General features: G+C 48.9%; 1 protein-coding gene across 1 annotated transcript in view; it reads left to right on the forward strand.

Moving 5' to 3' along the window:
* The window catches only part of LOC140720043 (uncharacterized), a 33576-nt gene extending 19308 nt beyond the window's left edge, over positions 1-14268 (forward strand). The window contains exons 6-10 of the mRNA XM_073034943.1: positions 1896-2012; positions 3294-3437; positions 10673-10815; positions 11174-11238; positions 13998-14268. Coding sequence (XP_072891044.1) covers positions 1896-2012; positions 3294-3437; positions 10673-10815; positions 11174-11238; positions 13998-14190 — 662 coding nt within the window. The 3' untranslated portion in view covers positions 14191-14268. The remainder of the gene's footprint in view (positions 1-1895; positions 2013-3293; positions 3438-10672; positions 10816-11173; positions 11239-13997) is intronic.
* Positions 14269-15164: the final 896 nt, after the last annotated feature.

A 15164-nucleotide genomic window follows, 5' to 3' on the forward strand; every position in this document is an offset into this window, starting at 1 on the left:
CTGGTGTGTCTGAGGGGTGTCTCCCCAGACCTCACTTTTATCCCTACTCACGGGGTCTCAGTTGTCAATCAATTTTGAATGGCTGTGTCCATCAAACCAGCCCACTCCAGCTGTCCACTGAGGAATGTTAATGAACAGAGTGGTACAAGGTGAACAACCCTCTCAGAAGCCATAAGTCTCTCAGAAGTCATAGTACGGTGAATCAACAAGTCTCTCTCCCCTGCTTCACCTTTCTCTTATCTGCAGCAGATGTTCTCTCATGTTTTCTTTTCCATCTCTCTCTCTCATTAGCAGCATAGCAACAGTAACGGTTTGTGATTCTCCCGGGGGGGGGGGCATGGGCAACTCAGCACCCTTCTGCCCATCAGAGCTGTTCATCCTTCATAACACATGAATCAGGCGTATTGAATACAGTTCTGGTCACCCCGTTATCGGAAGGATGTCAAAGCCTTTGCTGTCATCCGGAGAGGATAAACGGGATGTTGCCTGGTTTCGATGGCTTGGGCACGTGGTTGTTTCCCCTGGAGCGGAAGAAAATGAGGTTGATCAGATCATAAGAGTTTCAGACGGTATCATTCCCAAACGTGAAATGTCTAACACCAGAGGGAATACATCCTGGACAGCATTGCCGGCCGAATGGCCTGTTCCTGTGCCGTACTGGCTGGTCTACGATGCAGGATGTTCGAAACACACAAAGCCTTGTTAAATGCCCAGATTCTCACACGTCTCGGCCACAGCCATTAGAGGTCCCGTGGGTAACACAACCAGTCACGGACATCCGCCGGCCTCTGGGTTTTGTGGACAAGCCAGTACGGAAACCAAATTCCCAATTCACTGTGAGTCCCAGTCATCACAATGTTGTGAATGGATCTCCCATGAGAGAAACATTGTCAAAGGCCCGTCTACAGTCAACTCTTTATCACTCCATTGAACCGCTTGATCAATACGAGATCCCTTTCCCCGTCGACAGTTAAGGGTTCTGTCGTTAATTGTGTCCTGTCGCTTCACATTTAACTCCCCAAAGGAAAATCCCTCACACTTACTTCAGCTAAACTCCGATTGCCATTTTCCACCCAGATCTACAACTGATCCATACCCCACCGAATCTATTGGCGATAGTCCGCACTGCCCACAACACCGCCAATCTTTGTGTCTTCTGAGATTTTACAACCATCCATCTCTATTCCCATCCAGGACAATCACACCCATCACAAACACCGGAAGGTCCGGTTTTATATGTATACCATTTCCCACCATCTTTTCAATTTTTTCTCAAAATTTATATTTTGTTTTTTTTCACTGAAAACATTTCGGAACAGGCACTTCCGGCCATTCAGGCCGCGCTGCTCAACAATTCTCCGAATTATTACTTTTTCTAATGGCAGTTAAATTTACAATAACCAATTAACCGAACAACCGGTATGTCTTTGGACTGTGGGAGGAACCCAGAGCGCCCGGAGGAAATCCACTCGCTCGTGGAGAGAATTTGGAAACTCCTTGTAGGCAGCGGCGGGACTAAACCCGGGTCGCTGGTACTGTAAAGTGCAATGGTAACCATCTCGTGCCCGTACCCCCCTTCTCATTGTGAGCAGCCACAAAACAAAGAAACACAGTGGAGTCCACGAAGCTCTCTCTCTCTCCATTGTCTCGTCCCCCGCTCTCTCCCACTTTTTTCTCCCATCACTCCCTCTCTCTCACCCACCCTTTCGCTGTCTCTCTCACACATCCCACTCACCCTTCACTCATAACATTGCTTCCTCTTCTCACGTGGCCATTCCCTGTCTCCGATCTCTTCCCGTTTTCCTTCTCTCCATTCGCTCACATTTTCCCCCCCATCTCTCCCCTCTCACTCTCACCATCTTCTCCCTCTGTTTATCCGAATGGTCTCTCCACAGGTCCGCATAAACAAGAGCCGAACGAGAACATCGGGAATAGACCGGACCGTAAGATCTGTCTACTCTGCCTAGTTACGGTCGTCCTCATCGCGACAGTGGTCGGGCTCTCAATCCACGGTGAGTCAAACGGACTCCGGTTGGAGTCAGACCATAAACTAACAGTGTGGAATGAAACGTGAGTGTAAAACCTCACAATGACACGGACTCGCCGCTCAACCTGTCAGAACACGTACCTCACCGTGACACTGTCACGCCCCTCACGGTGAAGCTGACACTACCCTCACCTTGACAGGGACACAGCTCCCATCGTGACACCGTTACGTCCACACCGTGTCACCGACTCCCACCTCACCGTGACGCCGAAAAATAATAAAATCTGAATCCAGACGGCCAATTCTCCGTGGATCCCATGTATCATAATTCTCTGGATAAGCCTCCCCTGAGGGACCCGGTCAAACACCCACGGCTCCAAATTAATCAATCACATTCGGGAGAGGACCCATGGTGAGCCGAACGGGCTCCAAATGGAGGCAGGTTGTAAATAAATTGTTTTTGTAAAACACCGCAGGGACACCGACACCCCTTTACTGTGACACTGAGACACCACTCACTGTGACATCTATAAGCTCCTCAACCTGACCCGTCCAGCTCCGCACCGTGACAAGGACTCACGCTTCACTGTAACACCCCTTACCGAGACGGTATCGCCCCTCAACATATCACCGATGTACCGCTCACTGAGGCAATTATCCACACCTCACCCTGACACAGGTAAGCCCCTCACCGCGATAGTGACTTCGAAATTCACAGCAAAACCTACGTATTACACCCTGTGACGTCGATGCATACCTCAGCGTGACACTGTCACACCCACCGTCGTCATAACATGCCTCTCATCGTGACACAGACACACCCCTCTCTTTGAGACCAGCATACCCCACACCATGACACAGATACTCCACCCACCGTGACATCTCCACGCTCCTCACTCTGAGATTTCTCACGCCGTGACATCGAGAAGCACTTCATTGTGACCCGCACATCTCGGGCCAGGGCACCTAAACACCTGTCACAGTGACACCGACACGTTCCTGACAGCAACTCGGATTGACCGACAGGATATTTATGCAGACCCCCACTGAAACATGAACTAAATTCTCATCGGGACATTGATATACCCCTCAGCGTGACACAGACACGCCTCTCATTTCCCTCGGGATCAATATGTCTGCCTGCCTCAAGGTGGCGCCGATGCCTCTCACTGTGCCACCAGCACATCCTTCACTGTGACACCCTTCACCGTGACACTGACATAACACTCTCTGTGACCCGTTCGGTAGCGTGACGCTGACTCACGTGTCGCTGTAAACGCTAAACATCCATCCCCATCTCTCTCAGTGTCACTGATTCGTCATTCCAAGGAAAACTGCCACCGAAACTACCAAGCTGAACTCCGTCACCAGTTCACTGAGATGGAAACGAAGTACAGATCTCTCAACGAAACCAAGGCTCAAATTTGTGAATTGTTGACCAGCAGAAGAGGTGAGACATCATCCCCCTCTTTCACCCGCTCCTCATCACAGGGCAGGCATGGAGAGAGGAAGCGTCACTCTGTGCTTGACATCGGGACTGTATGCAGAGATGGTGTGGAGGATCATTCACTCTGTGTTTGACCCGGTGAGTGTGTTATGGGGCTGCGTGGAGGATGTCTGTCCCCTGAAGTGTGTTTTGGCACCGTGGAGAGAGCATTTCACTCTGAATCCGTGAGTGTTCGACGGGACGTTGCAGAGGGGACTTCGCTCTGTGTCTGAATCCAGGAGTGTGACGGGATCGTGGAGAGAGAACGTCTGTGTCTGACTCCGGGACTGTGTGATGGGACAGTGCAGAGGGACGTTCATTCTATGTGTCACCGGATTGTGTGATTGGATGTTGTGTAGCGAGTCTGAACCCGTCAGTGTGCCATGGGAGAGCGTGGGCGGAACTTCGCTTTGTGTGTGAGCACAGCTGAGCGTGATGGGACGGTTGAGAGAGAGCTTGACTCTGTGACTCGCCAGGAAGAGAGTGATGTAAGGAGGGAGATTTACACTGTGTTAGTCTCGGGAATGTGTGATGGGACGGTGTGGAGGCAGCTTCCCTCTGTGTCTGAACCTTGCAGTGTGTGATCGGATGGTGTGGGTGGGGGAGCTTCGCCCCCTTTCTGACCCCTGTGTTATTTGATGTCATAGGGTAGAAAGACCATCATACTGTGTCTGACGACGTGAGTATGCGGCGGGATGGTGCAGAGAGTGTTTCATTTCTAATCTGTCCACGGGGTGTGTGTTGGGGAAGTGTGGAGGGAAGTTCATTCTTTGTTTGTCTGCAGGACTGGGTGATGGGAGAGCATGCAGTGAGCATCACTCCATGTTTGACCCAAGGAGTATTTGACAGTGTGGTGGAGTGAAAGCTTCAGTCTGAGACTGACCCCGGTCGTGTGTGATGGGACAGTGTGAAAGGAGCATCGCTTTGTATCTGACACTGGGAGAGTATAATGAGACTGTGAGACAAAAGCTTCTTTCTGTATCTGTCCCCGAGAGTGTTTGACGTGACGTTATGGATGGAACCCAAATTTGTGTCTGCCCAATCAAGAAGTGTGTGATTGAATGGTGTGCAAGGACCTTCACTCTATATCTGACTCCATGTGGGTATGATGTAATAGTATAAGGGAGTTCGACTCTATGTTTACTCCTGGATTCTGTGATGGGACAGTGCTGAAGGAGAGTCCCTCAGTGTCTAGCAACGGGTTGCGTGATTGGAAATTGCGGACGGAGCTAATTCATGTGTCTCACCCCAGGAGTATGTAACGGGACGGTTTGGATTGAAATTCTATTTGTGTCTGTCCCTCAGGATCTCTATGATAGGCTGTTGGAAAGGAGCTTGTAACTCCTATCGGGGGCACGGCTGCGCAAGCGCGTGTAAGTCGGACCGTGAGGCAGCGGGAGTATTTAAAGAGAACTGTTAGACGGAGTGGGGCGACGTTTTAGCGGGCGACGAAGTAGTGGGAGACAGAGTAGGAAGGCTTTGTCTCCAGAGGCTTCGACGCGCAGAGGCTGAGGACAAGCTTCACTCCAAGTGAGGTAAGGCCGTGTAAGATCCTTTAAAAGGAGGAAGTTTCAAAAGTTGAGGCAAGTATTGGGTAGGTTATGGCAGCTGAGATCGGCCCCGTGGTTTGTTCATCCTGCAGCATGTGGGAAATCAGGGATGCTTCAAGTGTCCCTGACGACTATGTGTGCAGGAAGTGTGTCCAACTGCAGCTTCTGGCAGACCGCATTGAGCGTCTGGAGCTGCGATTGGATTCATACTGGAGCATCCAAGATGCTGAGAAAGTCGTGAATAGCACGTTCAGTGAGTTGGCCACACCGTAGGTAAAGGCTACACTGGCAGAAAGGGAAGGGGTGGCCACTAGACAGTGTAGCAGTAGGCAGGTAGTGCAGGATTTCCCTGACGTCATCTGCCTCCTAAACGGATATACTGTTTTGGATACTGTTGGGAAAGATGTCTCATCAGGGGAAGGCAGCAGCAATCGAGTTCATTGCACCATGGATGGCTCTGCCGCACAGGTGAGAGGGAAAAGGAGTGGGAGAGCTATAGCGATAGGGGATTCGATTGTAAGGGGCATAGATAGGCGTTTCTGCGGCCGCAAACGAGACTCCAGGATGGTATGTTGCCTCCCTGGTGCAAGGGTCAAGGATGTCTCTGAATGGCTGCAGGACATTCTGGAATGGGAGGGTGAACAGCCAGTGGTCGTGGTGCACATATGTACCAACGGTATAGGTAAAAAACGGGATGAGGTCCTACAAGGTGAATTTAGGGAGTTAGGAGATAAATTAAAAAGTAAGACAACAATGGTAATAATCTCTGGATTACTACCAGTGCCACGTGCTAGTCAGAGTAGCAATAAAGGGATATTTCAGATGAATACGTGGCTTGTAAAGAGGTGCAAGGGGGAGGGATTCAAATTTCTGGGGCATTGGAACCAGTTCTGGGGGAGGTGGGACCGGTATAAAGAGGACGGTCTGCACCTGGGCTGGACTGAAACCAATGTACTAGGGGAAGCGTTTGCTACTGCTGTTCAGGAGGCTTTAAACCAATGTGGCAGGGGGATGTGAACAAGTGCACAGAGACAGAGGGGTGTAAAATGAGGGTAGAAGCAAAAAGTAGTATGGTGAAAAGTAAAAGTGGCAGGCAGGCAAATCCAGGGCAAAAAGCAAAAAGGGCCACTTTTCAACATAATTATATAAGGGCTAAGAATGTTGTAAAAACAAACCTGAAGTATGTGTGTGTCAATGCGTGGAACATTCGTAAAAGGTGGATGAATTGAATGTGCACATTGTTATTAATGAATATGATATTGTTGTGACCACAGAGACATGGCTCCAGGGTGACCAAAGATGGGAGCTCTAGATCCAGGGATATTCAATATTCAGCAAGGATAGACAGGAATGAAAAGGAGGTGGGGTAGCTTTGCTGGTTAGAGAGGAGGTTAACGCAATAGAAAGGAAGGACATTAGTCTGGAGGATGTGGAATCGATATGGGTACAGCTGCATAACACTAAGGGGCAGAAAACGCTGGTGGCAGTCGTGTACAGGTCACCTAACAGTAGTAGTGAGGTTGGGGATGGCATTAAACAGGAAATTAGAAATGCATGCAATAAAGGAACAGTAGTTATAATGGGTGACTTCAATCTACATATAGATTGGGTGAACAAATTGGTAAGGGTGCTGAGGAAGAGGATTTCTTGGAATGTATGCGGGATGGTTTTCTGAACCGACATGTCGAGGAACCAACTGGAGAGCAGGCCATTCTAGGTTGGGTATTGAGCAATAGGGAAAGGTTAGTTAGCTATCTTGTCGTGCAAGGCCCCTTGGGTAAGAGTGACCATAATATGGTGGAATTCTTCATTAAGATGGAGAGTGACATAGTTAATTCAGGAACAAAGGTTCTGAACTTAAAGAGGGTTAACGTTGAAGGTATGAGTCGTGAACTAGCTAAGATAGACTGGCAAATGATACGTAAACGGTTGACAGTGAATATGGAATGGCAAGCATTAAAAGATCGCATGGATCAACTACAACAATTGTTCGTCCCAGTTTGGCAAAATAATAAACCAGGGAAGGTATTGCACACTTGGCTGACAAGGGAAATTCGGGATAGTATCGTCAAAAGAAGAAACAAAAATTAGCAAAAAACAAAAAAGCGGCACACCTGAGGACTGGGAGAAATTCAGAGACCAGCAGAGGAGGACAAAGGGCTTAATTCGGAAAGGGAAAAAAAAACGATTATGAGAGAAAGCTGGCAGGGAACATAAAAACTGACTGTAAAAGTTTTTATAGATAAGTGAAAGAAAAAAGATTGGTCAAGACAAATGTAGGCCCCTTACAGTCAGAAACAGGTGAATTGATCATAGGGAACAAAGACATGGCAGACCAATTGAATAACTACTTTTGTTCTGTCTTCACTAAGGAGGACATAAATAATCTTCCGGAAATAGTAAGGGACCGAGGGTCTTGTGAGATGGAGGAACTGAGGGAAATACATGTTAGTAGGGAAGAGGTGCTAGGTAAATTGAACGGAGTAAAGGCAGATAAATCCCCAGGGCCAGATGGTCTGCCTCCCAGAATGCTTAAGGAAGAAGCCCAAGAAATAGTGGAGGCATTAGTGATAATTTTTCAAAACTCCTTAGCATTCTGGATTAGTTCCTGAGGATTGGAAGGTGGCTAATGTAACCCCACTTTTTAAAACATGAAGGAGAGAAAAACCGGGGAATTATAGACCAATTAGCCTGACATCGGTGGTGGGGAAAATGCTAGAGTCGGTTATCAAAGATGTGATAACAGCACATTTGGAAAGAGGTGAAATCATCGGACAAATTCAGCATGAATTTGTGAAAGGAAAATCATGTCTGACGAATCTTATAGAAATTTTTGAAGATGTAACTAGTAGAGTGGAGAGGGGAGAGCCAGTGGATGTGGTATATTTAGATTTTCAAAAGGCTTTTGACAAGGTCCCACACAGGAGATTAATGTGCAAACTTGAAGCACATGGTATTGGGGTATGGTATTGATGTGGATAGAGAATTAATTGGCAGATAGGAAGGAAAGAGTGGGAGTAAATCGGACCTTTTCAGAATGGCAGGCAGTGGCTAGTGGGGTACGGTAAGGCTCAGTGCTGGGACCCCAGTTGTTTACAATATATATTAATGATTTAGACGAGGGAATTAAATGCAGCATCTCCAAGTTTGCGGATGACACGAAGCTGGGCGGCGGTGTTAGCTGTGAGGAGGATGCTAAGAGGATGCAGGGTGACTTGGATAGGTTAGGTGAGTGGGCAAATTTATGGCAGATGCAATTTAATGTGGATAAATGTGAGGTTATCCTCCTTGGTTGAAAGAACAGGAAAACAGATTATTATCTGAACGTTGGCCGATTAGGAAAAGAAGAGGTGCAACGAGGCCTGGGTGTCATTGTACACCAGTCATTGAAGGTGGGCATGTAGGTACAGCAGGTGGTGAGAAATGCAAGTGGTATGTAGGCATTCGCAGCAAAAGGATTTGAGTACAGCAGCAGTGAGGTTCTACTGCAGTTGTACAAGCCCATGGTGAGACCGCACCTAGAATATTGTGTGCAGTTTTGGTCCCCTAATCTGATGAAAGATATTCTTGCCATAGAGGGAGTACAAAGAAGGTTCACCAGATTGATTACTGGGATGGCAGGACTTTCATATGAAGAAAGACTGGATCGACTAGGATTATACTCACTGGAATTTAGAAGATTGAGGGGGGATTTTATTGAAACCTATAAAATTCTAAAGGGATTGGACCGGCTAGATGCAGGAACATAGTTTCCGATGATAGGGAAGTCCAGAACGAGGGGTCACAGTTTAAGGATAAAGAGGAAGCCTTTTAGGACCGAGATGAGGAAAAACCTCTTCACAGAGAGAGTGGTGAATCTGTGGAATTCTCTGCCACAGGAAACAGTTGAGGCTGGTTTATTGGCTATATTTAAGACGAAGTTAGATATGGCCCTTGTGGCTAAAGGGATCAGCCGGTATGGAGAGAAAGCAGGTACAGGGTTCTGAGTTCGATGATCAGCCATGATCATACTGAATGGCGGTGCAGGCTCGAAGGTCCGAAAGGCCTACTCCTGCATCTATTTTCTATGTTTCTGTTTCTAACTGACTCCTAAAGCTTGTGATGGGTCGGAGTTGAGGGAGATACACCTTGTGACCGGTCATGCGAATGTGTAATTGGGTGCCCTGGCGGGAGTTTTAATTTGTGTCCGACAGCAGGAGAGTGTGATGGGACGGAGTGAACGAGCTTCAGTTTGATTCTGACGACAGGAATGCGTGATAGAAGGGCGAAAGGGTAGTTTGTATTTGACCCCGGGAACGTATAATGGGGCAGTTTCGCGGGAGATTAACTCTGTGTCTGACTCCGGGAGTGTGTGATGGGACGGTGTGGAGGGAGTTTCACTCGGTTTCTGACCCCGGGAGTGTGTGATGGGACGGTGGGGAGGGAGTTTCACTCGGTTTCTGACCCCGGGAGTGTGTGATGGGCCGGTGTGGAGGGAGATTCATTCTGTGTCTCACCCCGGGAGTGTGTGATGGGACAGTCTGTAGTGAGATTCTCTCTGTGTCTGACCCCGGGAGTGTGTGATGTGACGGTGTGGAGGGAGATTCACTCTGTGTCTGACCCCGGGAGTGTGTGATGGGACAGTGTGAAGTGAGATTCATTCTGTGTCTCACCCCGGGAGTGTGTGATGGGACTGGCTGGAGTGAGATTCTCTCTGTATCTGACCCCGAGAGTGTGTTATGGAACAGTGTGGAGGGAGATTTACTCTGTGTCTGATACAGTGTGTTTTCGATGGGATGTTATGCAGGTAGCATCACTCTGTGTCTAACCCCAGGAATGAGCATTGGGAGAGTGAGGAGTCATATTCACTCTGTCTTTTACCGGAACTGTCTGATAGAACAGTGCAATACGGAGCTCAAAGTCGGTGAAACCCCTGGGAGTGTGATGGGTCTGTATGGAGGGAGTGTCACTCTGCATCTGACCTCTGTCGACTGTGACAGGATGATGTGGAAGGAGCTTCACTCTGTGACTGACACAGTGTGCGAGAGATGGAATGCTATTGTGGGAGCATCTTTTATATCTGACCCCTGTAGTGTGTGATCGGACGGTGTGGAGCTAGCTTCACTCTGTTTCTGACAATAGGACTGTGTGTTGGGACAGTCTGGTGGGAGCATCACTCTGTGTCCAACCCGAGGATTGTGTGATGCGACGGAGTGAAGGTAGCTTCACTCTGTATCCGACCTCTGGAGTGTGTGATGGGACGGTGTGGCGGGAGATTCACTCTGTGTCTGACCCCGGGAATGTGTGATGGTACGGTGTGGAGGGAGCTTCACTCTGTGACTGACCGCGGGAGTTTGTAATGCGACAGTGTTGAGGGAGATTCGCTGCGTCTGACCCCGGGATTGTGTGATGCGACGGTGTGTCGGGATCCATGCTCTAGGTCTGTCTTCCGACGGATGCAATGGACGGATGTAAGGGATTCATTGTTACTTGTTCGGAAATTCCGTAGCAAATTTGTCACGGGACCGTTGAGGAGGGTGTTTAATTGTGTATTTAACCCGTTCTATGTGATGGGCCGATGAGGAGGGATCCTCTTTCTGTGTCTGACACACAGCGGATGTAATGGGCGGTACGCAGGGAGATTCACTTTTTCTTGTTCCTAATTTCCAGAGCAAGCGTTTTCCCAGGATTGGATCAGAAATAAAGACTCGAGTTATTTTATATCCACGTTGCACATTTCCTACGATGAAGCGAAGCAGTATTGTTCGAACTCAGACTCTAATCTTCTTGAAATAAATTCAGCAGAAGAAGAGGTACGTGTCCGATCGACGGAAGATATATCCACATCGGAGTGAAGCTCCCTCCACACCGTTTGATCTCACAGATCCCAGGTCAGACAAAGAGTGAACGTCCCTCCATACAGTCCCATTACACACTCCCGGAGTCAAACACAGAGTGAAGCTCCCTCCACACCGTCACATCACACGCTTTCGGGATCAGACACATAGTGACGCTCCCTCCACTCCGTGCCATCACATTCTCCGTTGATGAGACACAGAATCAAGTTCCTTCAACACCTTCCCTTCACGGTCTCCTGGGGTCAGACATAAAGGGACGCTCCTTAAATTTTGCTCGAATTCAGTCATTAATGATAACAATTTAATTTCACAGAACTTTGTTGCCAAAGCTGCCAGCGACCAAGGCAGTTCATATTGGATTGGAAAATGCAAAGACGGGTGAGATTTGGGATCTTGCAAGTTTCTGAGAAGAAAGTGGGTCGTCGGATTGATAGACGCTGCGAGAAGCGAGTGGGCAGTGGATTTATTTCGGGGACTGGCACAGGCTGCGGGAAGGTTCTGTGCATTGGGATTAGTTTGTGGTCAGACACGGATGCCTAAAGGGAGAGGGTATTAGAATGTGTTTGTGGACTGACAAGGGCTGTGTGGTGAGAGTGGGCAATCGGGGCATTTTGGAGGCAGAGAAAGTTCTACGGTGAGAGAATGGGCAATTGGCTTTGTTAGGGAATCGACAAGGGCTGTTGGTAGAGAGTGTGCAGTAAAATTAATATAACTTTATATCTATATTACAATATAATAATTAAAGCACGGAAACAGGCTGTCTCAGCCCTTCTACTCGGTGCTGAAATGTTACTCTCACCAAGACTATCTTCTTCTTTTGACTTCTCCCCTACATCTTCGGTCTGAGCGCACCGCTCTCTATCACCTGCCTATCCTCCCTCACACACTGTCTACTAGCTTTCTCAATTTGTGAACTAGCCTCACCTTTCCTCGCCTCTTCAAATTGATTCCCACTCCCAGCTATTCTTATTTAAAGTCTCCCAAGTAGTCTAAGCAAATCTCCCGGCCGGGATATTTGGCCCCCTAGGATTCAAGTGTAACCCGTCCTTTTTGTACATGTCACACGTTCCCCAAAAGAGGTCCCAGTGATCCAGAAAATTGAATCCCTGCCCTCTGCTCCAATCCTTCAGCCACGCATTTATCCTCCACCTCATTCCATTCCTACTCTCACTGTCGCGGGGCACAGTCAGTAATCCCGAGATTCCTACCATTGCGGTCTTTCTTCTTAACTCCCTTCCTAAATCCCTATTTTCTCCTTTCAGGACTACTTCCCTTTTCCTCCCTTTGTCATTGGTACCTATATGTACCACGACCTCACCCTCCCACTTCAGGATATCCTGGACGCGATCAGAAACATCCCGGACCTTGGCATCAGTCAGGCAAGCTACCATCCAGGGTCTCCTTACAGCGTCCACAGAATCGCCTATCTGACCCTCTAACTATCGAGTCCCCGATTAATACTGCCTTCCTCTTTCTTTCCCTACACCTCTGAGCTACAGGGCCGGACTCTTTGTGCCGTGGCACGGCCACTGTCGTTTCGCCCAGGTAGGTTGCACCCATCCCCCCACCAACAGTACTCAAACAGGAGTACTTATTGTCATGTGGTACAGCCACTGGGGAACTCTCTGTTACCTGACTATTCCCCTTCTCTCTCCTAACCGTGACCCACCTGTCTGACTCCCGTGACCCTGTTGTGACCATCTTCCGGTAACTAATCTCTATCATCTCCTCCTTCTCCCTGACCCGACGAAGGCCATCGAGCTGCAGCTCCAGTTCCCTAACACGGTCCCTCAGGAGCTGCAGCTCGGCGCACCTGGCGCAGATGTACATGTCCGGGAGGCTAGGAGACTCCAGGACCTCCCACATCTGACTGGAGAAAACAAGCTGTCCTCACACTCATAATTCCCCCTTTCCTCAAATAACAGGAAAAATTAAAAACTAAACCTACCTTGACTCACCCGTTTCAGTCTAAGCCCGTTGAGCCAAATCGCTTAAGCTTTCACTCTGCTCCCGGCTCACTCCGCTGCCCGCAAAACGACACTGCCCAACGTATAAAACTGTGTTCCTTTCAAATCTTCCCCGCCTCACTGCCCAATGACACACGCATGCGCAGTCCCGCCTCTCTTAACTCCGATGAGATGAAGAAAAAATCAAAATGGCTCCCGCCGCATTCCCGTTCTGATCCTCAGGCTTCCTTCTCCAAATGTTGGAACTGACATGGGCTCTGGGAAGAGAGTGCGAAGTGGGAGTCTTTTGGTGATTGGCACAGATCTTTAAGGAGACGGCTCAGCATTGGGATTATTTTGGGGACTCGCACGGGAACTTGAGCAGAGTGTAGGAAATGCAAGTATTTTGGGGACGAGCACGGGGCAGTGGGGAGAGAGTGGAGCTATGGAGCTCTTTTGGGATCTGACTCAAGATGTGGGAGAGAGTGAGGCAGTGGGAGCACTTTGGGGCCGGGCACATGTCTGTGGGGAGAGAATGATGGTTGGGTGTATTTTGGGGACAGACACAGATATGTGCGGTGAGAATGGTTCAGTAGGAGTACTCTGGGGACTGAGACACGTCCGTGGGGAGAATATGGGAAGCGGGAGATGTTTTGGTGATTGACACAGGTCTCTAAGAAGAGGGTTGAGCAGTGGGATTATTTCGGGGACCGGCACGGGGCTGTGGGGAGAGAGTCAGGCAGTGAGTGTAGTTTGGACTGTCACTGATCTGTGGGGTGGGAGTGGTAAGTGTCAGTATTTATGCAGTAAACACAGGCCTGTGTGGAGACAGTAAAGAAGTGGGAGCATTTTGAAGACTGACATGGGGCCTTGGAAGACACTGGCGCCGTGGGAATATTTTGGGGACTGACACGGGCCTGTGAGCCGAAGGTTGAGTACTGTTATTATTCTGGTCTCTGACACAGATCTGTGGGTAGAGGGTGGGGCAAGGGATTACTTTAATGACTTTAATGACTGACACGGCTGCAGGGAGAGAGTGGGTCAGTGGGAGTATTCTGGAGACTGACACAGGGCTGTGCTGGGGAAGTGGGGTTGTGAGAGATGTTGGGGTGCCACAGCGAGGGACAGTATCAGTGGTTTTGGGGACTGACTGCTGGAGGTGAGTTGAAATTGTTTACCCCTCTTTGATAGGAATGTGGTTTCGTATGTCGTGTACTGGATGAACGCTGGAGATTTTAATTGCGGTGTATGTACTTGGCAGAGTCGGGGTAAACCTTGTAGTCAGGTTCTTAAGCGTTTCATCTGTGAGAAATCTGCACCTTTGTGCCCAGATATCTCTGAAAAGATTCAGGATCTCTGTCAACAACAAGTGGGACTGACTTGAATATAATGATAAAACCCTCTTTCTCCCCCATTTCTCACAAGCATTCATACTACCCCTCCGCGCCGCTGCCCCTCCCCCTCACCCTGTTGCCTCTTTACTTCTATCGCAATCTTACTCACGATCTTGCCCTCCCTGTATCCTTGTCCCTATAAAGACTCTCACTTAAATCCCTCTCCAATCTCGCCTCCTCTGTTTCATCCCCGTTTTCCTCACCACGCTTTCTTGCCTCCCTCTCCCCCAATTACCCCCTCTATACCGGTCTCTCTCTCGATTCACTACTCATTCTCTACCCAGTCTCCCCATCCCACTGTGTCCCTTTTATCCAACCCAACTCGCTCCCCGCTTCTGTCTTTAGCTACTCTCACCTCAATCACCTCGCTCCATAACTCAGTCCCTCCTGTCCCGGCAGCATCCTCGGAAATCTCCCTCTGCAATCTTTCCAGTTCGTTGAGATTTCTCTTAGAGCAAGGCAAGTAGAACTGAACTCCATACTCCAAGTGCGGCCTGACCGACGTCATCTGCAACTGCAACGTGACCTCCGACTCCCGTACTCAGTGTCCTGACTGATGAAGGCCAGCGTGTCAAATGTCCTGTCCGCCTGTATCGCATCTTTTCTACCGGATTCACGGTCTGTTTTATTGTCTGTGACTTAGACCACCTGAGATTTGTTCTTTCGAAGAATCAGTCGGGCGCAAATATGTAAAATTAATGTCAAATGCAAAAAGCTAATAAATGCCGCAAAAATGTGGAGTTGGTGCTCATGTGTTCAAGAAAATGCTGGCGGAGGGGAAGAAGGTGTTCCTGGTTCATTGAGTTTTCAGTCTCCTGTTCGTCGTCAGCCCTCCTTCCCAGCCGACCTTCCTCGTCACCGTCATCCGCCACTTCCCCTACAGCCCTTCCCGTTTCCGCCACCGCCATCTTCTTCTACACACCCTGACTCCATCACACTCCATCCCCTACACTCCGTGACGTCT

This window comes from Hemitrygon akajei, unplaced genomic scaffold, assembly GCF_048418815.1.
Source record: "Hemitrygon akajei unplaced genomic scaffold, sHemAka1.3 Scf000035, whole genome shotgun sequence".
Lineage (NCBI taxonomy): Eukaryota > Metazoa > Chordata > Chondrichthyes > Myliobatiformes > Dasyatidae > Hemitrygon > Hemitrygon akajei.